The 10,827-nt window shown below is 28.6% G+C and overlaps 1 protein-coding gene across 1 annotated transcript; it reads left to right on the forward strand.

Moving 5' to 3' along the window:
- The first annotated feature begins 5,847 nt into the window (after positions 1 to 5,847).
- LOC137824290 (serine/threonine-protein phosphatase PP1 isozyme 4) lies at positions 5,848 to 9,757 on the forward strand. Its single transcript, XM_068629865.1, has 4 exons — positions 5,848 to 6,240; positions 7,020 to 7,579; positions 7,678 to 7,905; positions 9,425 to 9,757. Exons 1-3 carry the CDS (start codon positions 6,042 to 6,044, stop codon positions 7,861 to 7,863), a joined length of 945 nt encoding a protein of 314 aa, XP_068485966.1. The 5' UTR covers positions 5,848 to 6,041; the 3' UTR covers positions 7,864 to 7,905; positions 9,425 to 9,757.
- The last annotated feature ends 1,070 nt before the right edge of the window (positions 9,758 to 10,827 follow it).

The following is a 10,827-nucleotide window of genomic DNA, read 5'->3' on the forward strand; positions in this document are numbered from 1 at the left end:
CTAACAATATTGTGAAATCTCTCTTGATTTTAAGTTAGAACACAGATAATTTGACAACTCTTGTTCCAAATTACACATCTTCAAGTGACAAAAATATCATTTTTCATGTCATAACCTCTATTATGTGAAAGTTGTAATTTGGAGCAATGCACAAAGTGATTGTCAAATAATATTTTTCCTTTAAGTTAACTTAACTTAAGATTTGTATTTATCTATATATTAATTTGATCATATATTTAGATGACATGATATATCCAATATACTTTGATCCTATTTTTATACGGACGAAACTCTCCTTACTTCATTGTCTTGTTCTAAGTCTTTGGTTTTCCATTGTGTTATTCTTTCGGTTTTTTGGCAGAGGTACATGATGACACTCTGACACTTAAGTCAGTTTTAAGAGTTAGAATGCTAGATGTTCTGGATACGAGTTTCATTATCTTCCTTATACGAGTGGATTGTCTATTTACAGCTATAGTTTTGGGTCTCAAGATGTGATAAGATCATACGAATTCAATGAATCCCAAGTATACGTTAATTGTAGTTTTCGTATGATTACCATGTAATAATTACCTAATGATTATGTTGATATCTAGGATATGAGATGGTCGAGAGGCCAACTAGTCGAATGTTTATGTGTATATAGGTATTCGGTCTCCGAGTAATACATGTTCAAAACAAAACACATAATTATTTTTCAAAAAAAAATTATTAATTTGTAGAATATTCTAACATCTTAGTTATATTTCTTTATATCATATATCACATGATTCTTAGGAGTGTAGACATATTTTCGTTAATAAAGAAACAAAAGTAGTTAATGTTTTACTCTCTTTTTCTTTTTTGTTCACATAGTAGGTGCAAGCATGGTAAGGCAACAAGGAGAAACAAGTTCTCATAGAAGATCAAAATATGTGCCAAATAAGTAAAATGACATGCATCGTAAAGTTTGAATTTACACGTGACCCAGTCTTAAAAATTACTTCACAAAGTACTCGAGTTTTTATTTTAATTATATTATCACTAGTTGCTGAGAAATTTCTAACCATGCAAGTAAGTGTTGGAACAAGTTAAAAATGCACCCCATCACCAAAGATTAAAAAACATAGAAGTTACTTGATGTTGTTTTTAGTGGACGTGATTTTTGACGTTTGCAACGAAATTCGAAACACGCGAATATTGATCAGCTTCAAGAACGTTGGCAAATTTCTCTTTTGAAGGACCTGTTTCATCAGAATAAAGTGGATGTTTGTGTTTAATCTCAAAAAAGGGATTGTCTGTCATCTTCAAACAGTTTTGGGACCTATAAATTAGGTATATGGCCTAAAGTTTTGAAGCATATATAAGCTGAAACATCTTATTTGGCACCCTTAAAGCTTTCTTACGTAGCAACTAGTGAGACAGAAAAGGTGCAGACTGATATTAAATTGGAAGCAAAAGGGTTAAGAAAAGCTATTTCACCCTCAAATCTCGTCTTTAGATTTTGTGTCCTACAAACACATAATATCTGACTCACACCACATGTTCGGGAGCACTTGAAGATGCATTTTTCCACCATTTTCTACTTCATTTTTATTTGGAATGTCACATTCCAATGTCCATCAAAAATACAAAATCTCAAAATGTTGTTTTCTTAACATGCTTTTACTCTGCAAACTACCTCTTTCCAATTTTCCAAGAATTGTCTTTTGTTCTACCATATTTTTTTATCTTTCCAATGAAATTAGCAAACTTTTAAACATGTTTGATTGTGCTAGTTTCATATGTAAACGTTAACTGCCATCGGGAGCATTTTGGGAATTTGAATAATCTGGAATCAATTTATAAGTGTGGTACTATGAAAAAATTATTAAATAACAACTAAATTTAAAAATAAAAAATAATTAATTATTATTTTAACTAAATTATATATTAGTTTAAAGATTAAAAAAATATTAGTGTATAAAATAATTTTAATTATTAATAAAAATTAGAAAATATTTTTTAAATTAGTATTTAAAGTAGTTTTCAAAGTTTTAACTATTAATATTTTAAATTAATTTTTAAAAAATTAATAGAGATTAATTTAAAATATAAATTAATTAATAGCTAAAATTTGATAATTAGTAGTTAAATATCAATTTAAAAATTATTTTATAAATTTTTATTAATAATAAAAATTATTTTAGATATCAATAATTTATAAAATAATATATAATTAAATTAATTTATAATAATTAATTTATATTTTAAAATTATACATCATACACAATATAATATAAATAGAACTACATGGTTGTGTGTAACAGGAAGAATGTAATCAAAAGGTTTTCAAAATTATTGTTTAAAAGTATATATTGTGTTTATTTTTTATTTTGTTTGTTAGAAGAGTATTGATCTATACGAGATCTGTATTGCATGTGACTAGAACTTTGAATTTAATCATAGGTTTTAAAATAGTATGAACATTGGTGTGAGTAGAGGAGTATAAGTTTTTTTTGGTAAAATATAAGTTGATTCTTTGTGTATATCTCTTTTTTGTTTTCAATATTATATATATTCCTCCCACGACATCTTTGTTTCAAGCATCCCAATGAAGATTTTGACTTATTTTTGTGTTTTGAAATTGTGAATTGAAGACCAACAATGATCATAAAGGAATGTTGTATTCCTAAGGAATTTTCCATACAATTTTTTTAGCTTAATCACGATACACTGCGAATCAAATACAAATCGCCTTTTCAGCTTATTGGCATAAAGAAAATAAACAAGATATGATACTTTATGACGTGCCATATTGAAGTTTTCTTTTCCTTTTTCTTAAGTATAACATAGGACCGACACAACAAAAAAACTGAAAAATTTGAAGGCAATGTCATGCTGATGTTAAAGAATTTTGCTTTTGTAAATCGAGCACACAAATGAAAAATAAGCAGATAATAAATTCATGAAAACATTGGGAAGGGAAACCTAAGCTGGTTTGGTTTGAAGAATCATAAAGCTTTGCAAATTCAAATTTGTTAAAGCAAGTCCATTTTTGCAGAATCTCCTTTATAAGTTCTTGCACATTAATTATTTGACTAAATCTCTGTAATGTAAGTGGTGATGAAGATTTATAATATCTTACTACTTCATGTTGCTCGCATGCTTTTGCGTTCAAAATCCCAAGGTTAGTGTCATCAGTTTCTCGAATCATAAATTCCATCGTTACTTATTTTTCGCGAAAGAAATATTTCGGCTGATAATTTGACTAATTTATAATTTATTCATAGAAAATTATTTCATTGATATAATAGACTTTCATCTAGTCTATTTTTAGAATTATTTATTAATAAATATAGTCTACTTATGTATCATTTTTGTTAATATATAAATTTTGGTCTAATTTCTCATATTTTTGTATTTTTATTTTTATTTTTTTAATATTTTTTTCATGTGATCACAAATGATTGTTGTTACTTTAAGGTGTCAAACTGTATAGCTCAAATATCAAAAGTAACATACTGATACCTAACATAAAAAAATTTAATAAAAAAGAAAAAACTCCATCCCCACTCCCCTTAATTAAAGTTACCATATCTAAATTTTTTTTAAAAAAAAACACCTTTTGAGATATTAATGAATGCCCTCAATTAATTAGACTAAGATAAGACACTGGCCTTGACTTTTAATTGGTGATGTGCATGATGTCTTAGTGTTTGATGGCTGCTGATCAGAACCTGAAATTCCATGTCTTGATTTCAGTTTTTTTAATAAAGATTATTTCACACCACATAATAATATAATAGTATTTCAAATTGAAAAATAAATAAAAATAAAAATATTAATTTATTAAAATTGTGAAGTGTATTTTTTTTACTTGATGCATTGTCAACTTATCATCATATTATTTTAGTGCTATATATTGACCTTCTATCAAGTTATAATTAGAATGTGAACTAATTTTTTATTAAAATAGAGTAATTTAAAAAAAAATATATGATATATTGACAATCACATATTAAATTATAATGAAAAAGAGAAATAATTTTTAAACTATATTGATCAAATCAGATATATTTTAATTTGCAGTTTTTAAAATAAAATTATTTATTTTAAAATTACAATTATTTATTAACATGTTTAATATTTGATCTTCTCCACTAATAGTATTATAATATTCATTATTTCAAAATCTAACATTTGAAAGTAATATTTCCAAATGAAACCAGTTAATATTAAACTTCTGTTTTGGAATGTTCTCTTAATTTTTTTGTACTGAAAAGGATTTTGAATAATGATTCTTCATGAGTGGCCTTTGATATATATTATAAAAAAAATATTTAGACATGTTTTCGAGGTTCCGAAACACTGTTATTCTGATTAAAATATATAGAAATAGTTTTTTTAGCTTGATTCTCGATTAATTAATCAATCATTATATTATTTTATTTTTATTAGCTAATTTTATGTCAAAATCGTTTGCTGGATTATAAAACTTTATTGATTACATCTAAAATTTCATACTAGTATAAGTTTATTCAACACTATTGATATACATTAAAATTAACAGAATATATATATTGTTCAGAATATATTTTTAATTATGTAACTATTTTATTTTTAAAATTTTAGCACAATATATATAGTCATAAATATCAGCTGAATCCATAAACTCATTAAAACCACATTTTATATTTTGGTTTGATGTGTTTACATTTTTTTCTTTAAAATCTTTTTATTAAATCGATTTGGCTCTTTTATCTTTTAAGTAACAACAACATTAATTTTATCTGATGTGACATTTTATTGTATTTGGATAAAAAAATTATAAAATTTAGAAATAATTCGATTATTTAATATTATATAATTTTAAATTTATTTGAAATAGTACGACTTTAAAAACATTCATACTTCTTTTTCTTTAAATTTATATATTTTATCTTCACCGTTTATAAGAATACTATTTTTTTGACTTTGATTAAAATATTATTTAGCTTATCAAAGTTAAGATGTTGTTGGCATGATAATGATTTTTTTGTTAACGTTACTGATGCTACTTTTTTAAGTTCAAAGTTGACTCCAATTGTTTTTTAGTTTTAATTCTCAAAGATAATTTTTTTTGTCGGTGGTATAGTCTTATTTCCTTTTTAATATTAATGATGTTTCCAATTTACATAAATATAAAATTTTATATTGAATTCAACTAGGATTAGTTTCAATCAATATTTTTTTATCAATGTCAAAGTTTTCTTAATTAATATTAATGGTAATCTTCGTCATAATTTTTTTTTATCGATGTTGAAATTGTGTATGAGGACATTATTAATGTTATTTGATGGTAAACTTTGTAGTTAATGATAATTAAAATATTTTACTGTTATTTAAATAAAATATTAAAAAAATCACTTAAAATAAAAATAATTCAAATATAATTTGTTTAATTTATTTAAATTTTAAAATTATCTATCAAAATAACTAATATTATATAGTTTAAAAATTCTAATTCACCTTTATCCAATAAGACATCTTAAAACTATGTTTGTATTTGTTATTGATAATGGATTGGAAAAATATAAAGTGAAGAGAGAAAAAGATTGGTTTATTCATCAAAATTCTTTCTCTGTGTGTGATATCAAAATATTGATTGTGACATTATATTCTTATATTTTTGCTACCCCAAATTGCTGCCCCTCATAAATTTTGCTTATAAGAATTATATTGTAAATGTAATTAATTAATTTTAATTTATTTAACCTCATTTCATTTTCTATTTTCAATCCAAACATATGTGATTATATACATTAACTAACCCCAAAAAATGAGGGTGGAAATTTGATTTATTGAATTTGTTTTCTCATAAATAAATAAGAGAGAAATTGATTTATTTATACTGGATGGTGCAAGAAAGGGAACAATGGAGTGCAAACAAACACTGACAGACAAAGAGTAACAAAGAAAGAGAGAACCAAACCAAGTAAAGTTCTTGGTTGGTTCACCCCTTGCGCTTGTTTGTTATTGTTGCTGGAAAGTTGCCTGAAAGAAGAAGAAGAAGAAGAAGAGGAAAATTGTGATCGTATGCGATGAGCTCACAGGGGCAAGGGATTGATGAGGCGGTTCTGGATGACATAATCCGGCGCTTAACGGAGGTCCGATTGGCCCGACCCGGCAAGCAGGTTCAGCTCTCCGAGTCAGAGATCAAACAACTCTGCGTCGCTTCTCGAGACATCTTCATTAACCAGCCCAATTTGCTTGAACTGGAAGCCCCCATCAAGATTTGCGGTACCCTTTTCCTTTCTCTCCCCCATTTGTTCCCCTTTTCTGTTTAGGGTTTAGAGATACTTTTGGGTGTCCCTGTTTGTTGCAAGTTCGAACCTTTGGTTTTTGGGTGTCATGGCTTGATTCAAAGGAAATGTAGGTTAAGCATTTGGTGTTTAGGGCATGTGAATTGTTTTTAGCTTTTCTGTGGTGAGACATCCGTGCTCGATATAGTTACGTTGGCTGCCTAGGGTTTAATGTCTTCCTCTTCCTTTTCCCGGAGTTGAGACTGGCTATGCAAACATAAAGGGAATTTGGTCTTTAACCAAACACAATGATACTGAGTGATGGATATCCTCACTTAGTGGGATGGTATTCAAAAAATTCAGAATTGATTAGAGAAAGACTTTCATACCGTTTAGTTTAAGTCAAACTCATTCATGGTGGAAGCCACGAGTGAGGTGAGTGTTAGAGTCTAGGTTCAAGTCTAACTCATTCATGGTGGAGTGTTGCTCCCCACTTATATATATAGTCATATCATTAGTCACATTGGGTTGTTTGTTATTGACAAGTTTTACATTGGCAGCTGAGGACCCAATTTAGCTAACGTTGTCTTTATGAAACCATGATTGAATGCTAGGCTTTAACCAAATAAAATGGGGTTAAAGATCCATGTGGCTTATCTCATTACTTAGCTGGATAAGATTTTTGTTATTGTTGTTGAAATATTTGTTAACTTATCTATTTACATTCACTATAGTGTTATTTTATGGCATTGTTGAGCTCTTTCTTCGCATTTTCAGGTGACATTCATGGGCAGTACAGTGATTTGTTAAGGCTATTTGAGTATGGGGGTTTGCCTCCTACTGCAAATTATCTCTTTTTGGGGGACTATGTGGACCGTGGGAAGCAGAGCTTAGAAACCATATGTCTTTTGCTTGCATATAAAATCAAATATCCAGAAAACTTTTTCCTGTTGAGGGGGAATCATGAGTGTGCTTCCATTAATAGGATTTATGGGTTTTATGATGAATGTAAGAGAAGGTTTAATGTGAGGCTTTGGAAAGCCTTTACAGACTGTTTTAACTGCCTTCCTGTGGCTGCCCTTATAGATGATAAAATATTGTGCATGCATGGTGGTCTTTCCCCTGAACTTACAAACTTGGATGAAATCAGGATTCTACCCCGTCCTACTGCAATTCCCGACACTGGCTTGCTTTGTGATTTGCTTTGGTCTGATCCTGGTAGGGATGTGAAGGGTTGGGGAATGAATGACAGAGGAGTGTCCTACACCTTTGGCCCTGATAAGGTGGCTGAATTTTTGACAAAGCATGACTTGGATCTCATTTGTCGTGCTCATCAGGTTACTATGTTTTTTTGACAATGCTTATTCAGCTTTCTCTAATATAAGGGTAAACTTATGATGCTTTGCTGGAAATTGACATTATAAATTTTATGTAGGTTGTAGAGGATGGGTATGAATTCTTCGCTGACAGGCAACTTGTTACGATATTTTCAGCTCCAAACTATTGTGGTGAATTTGACAATGCTGGTGCAATGATGAGTGTGGATGATAACTTGATGTGCTCTTTTCAGATTCTCAAGCCTGCAGAGAAAAAATCAAAGCTTGTGATAAACAAGATGTGATGGTTTGCATATTACTGACACACTGTTACGTAATTAACTAAGGTTATGTGACCATTGCTTTTTCATTTATTTCTTATGGTATAGGTTCACTGATTGAGCATAATTTTCAAACTGCACTATATTGTTTATGTGAGATTTGTGGTTTTTGTACTGTTATTTGTGGTTCTTATAATTTATAAGATTTAATCAATTACTTTTCAAAACAGAATAAGAGGATATTTTGATAATTGTTTTATAATGGGGTTGTTGTGATTTACTTACAATGATTGCCCCTGTTAAAAACCATATCTTTTTAATGTAAGTATTGAACAAGCATCAAACTATAAGAAAGCTCAAACCTCAGCTTTACAATGTCTTACTGTATTTTTGAATTTAATTTATCAAATAACAAATATGATTTTAAAAGGAAAGGAAATCATGTCACTGTTATTACTGCATTGTCAGGGTCAAAGCTTTTTATTTTATGATTTTGGGATCAAGTTTCTATTAAGAAAATCCAGTTAATTGACTCAAATATTTTCTTCTATGCTCATTGGCACCAGGCATTTTTTGAGGCATGTATAAATTTATTAATTTATGAAGGTATTTTGAAACTTCTGATAGTGACTGAAAATTTGAAATAAAAGCTCTCTTGGGAAGCTGGCAAAAAAACGATCCCTCTCCCAAATAAGTTAAACCAGATTGCCGTTTCTTTAAGCTTAAAAGAAAAAGTAATTAATAGGGTATGGCTTGTCTTTTAAGACCTTTATTGTCAAAAGCTTTTTTTAATATAAATTTCCGATAAAAAGTGCATGTTTGATTGAGCTTATTTGGGAATGTTTACTTTCCAACTTCATCAGAGCTATGGAGAATAAATGATTATTTCTGCAATAACTATCTATACCAAGCATACACTACTTTGAAACAAAGGAACCATGCTCGTGTGTTAGAAACCAAAAAATAAGTCTAAGAACCAAGCTTAGGTACAGATTTTAAGTGCTTTTGGTGTTATTCTTCAATCAGAACTACATCACTTCAATGATCTTCACAGTAAAGTTTGGTGTTGGCTACCAGTTTTAGCTTTTAACTTGGTGGGAGAATAACATCAAAAGCATCCAAGAAACTGCATCTAAGTTTTGTTCATAGTATGAAAAGAAAACGAGGTTGTGTAAGATCTTTGAATGTATTCATATTTGGAAAAAAAACTGTACAACAATGAAAGCTTTATCTCAGGTGAGGTTGGTCATATGGATCACATGATGTGATTTGACTCAGTTAAAGATAAAACCTTTCGAGGTATTTGTTCAAAGAAAATATTAGTCAATCTTTTGCTCTGTTGTTAAACTGCCAATGGTGGTTACTAATCAATGCTTGCTTTAAAACATAATAGTGTTATTCTAAGCATTGCATGAAAATATAGCAGCCTCTTGGGCTTGACAGTATGGAAGGCATGCTGGATCTTTTACTATAAACCCAATAATCGTTAGAAGCTGCTTTATTTTGCATTCTGTTAAATGTTTCCTGTGAACTCAGATGCTGTGTGTTAACTATTAACTTTTCTTTTTTTTTTATCTACTCACAGGTATAGATGTATTCACGGGGTTACATTTATGTTCTATCTATTCTGAGGTGATGGTGATGGACCAGCAAATTTACTGCTAGAACATCCATACTATAAGAGATATTAGGTACTGCTGGCTGGCCACAAAAGCAAAGGCTTTTATCTTAATTTTTTTTTGTGTTTCATAATTATTCTACGACACAGTATGTACATATATGTGGTGTGGATGCTGTGGAAATGACCTTCTTTGCTCTGAAAGGTTTTCTTAGACTTTAAATTTAACTGATAGAGCAGTTTGTGTTGATGATTCTGGCCAATTTTATTCAGTTAGTAAAGGTGCAATTGCTTGGATTACATGGTTTCTTATTGGTCTATGCTTGCTCATGATCTGATGCTACCAGGTAGAATTCAGTATCTACTTATTTTGGAACATCTATGTTTGCTTGCTTCTCTTGGATTCATCCAACCAAGAGCACTTGGATTGTGGTGGGAGTGTTTCTGGTTGCACTCTATCAAAATTTATTTAGAACATTATTTTTTTCTGTACTATTTCTCGTTTAATAAGTCTCTCTGCTAATTTATATTAGAAGTTAAAATTATAAAAATGGCCAGTTTCGATAAATTTCAACTACCAAGAGAACATATAAAAAGATTGTTAGAAAGACTACAGGTAACATTCCTTTTATACTATTATTTTTAATAATAACACGATACATAATTTTATATTTCAATAAAAAATTACGTGAAATTTTTGTTGATTTTTAAGTGATTATTCTTATTTCATTAAATTTTTTATTAGTAGTTCCCACGATCAATTATAATTTCAATATAATCGATTATAATGCTAAAAATACGTCTGCAGGAAGCCACATGCATTATCGATGTGAAGTAATTAGAAATAAATAATACATGTTAAAAGCATAAGAAGTTATTTTTATTGATATATTTTTTTCAAATTAAATATCTTTCCACTTTATTTTTACTTTATTTTTCATGAATCAAATTATCAATATTATTGTTATTATTTTTTTTTTCTATTGTTCATATTCACATTTTATTTTTCTTCCTCAATTTAATATAAATCTCATCGTTCTCATATAAAAATACATATCAGTTTAATTTTTTTTACAAATCAATTGGATATACAAATTAATATTCACTTTATATATATAAAAACTGAAACATAATCTAATTCATCTAAGAGATAAGAAATAAGATTTTTAACTTCAGCGAAAATATTTTAACTTAAACAAGAATGAAGTTACTTAAGTTAAAATATTTTATCTTCAATGAAAATTTGTTCAAAAGGGTTGATTTCTCATTATTGTTTTTATTGTTTTTGCTTGAGGAAAAATTTATTTCTTTGAGTGAGAACAAGATTAAGTAAAAGTGACTGAGAATTGTCTTGAAAAAAAATATCCTTT

Source organism: Phaseolus vulgaris, chromosome 8 (assembly GCF_000499845.2).
Source record: "Phaseolus vulgaris cultivar G19833 chromosome 8, P. vulgaris v2.0, whole genome shotgun sequence".
Classification (NCBI taxonomy): Eukaryota; Viridiplantae; Streptophyta; class Magnoliopsida; order Fabales; family Fabaceae; genus Phaseolus; species Phaseolus vulgaris.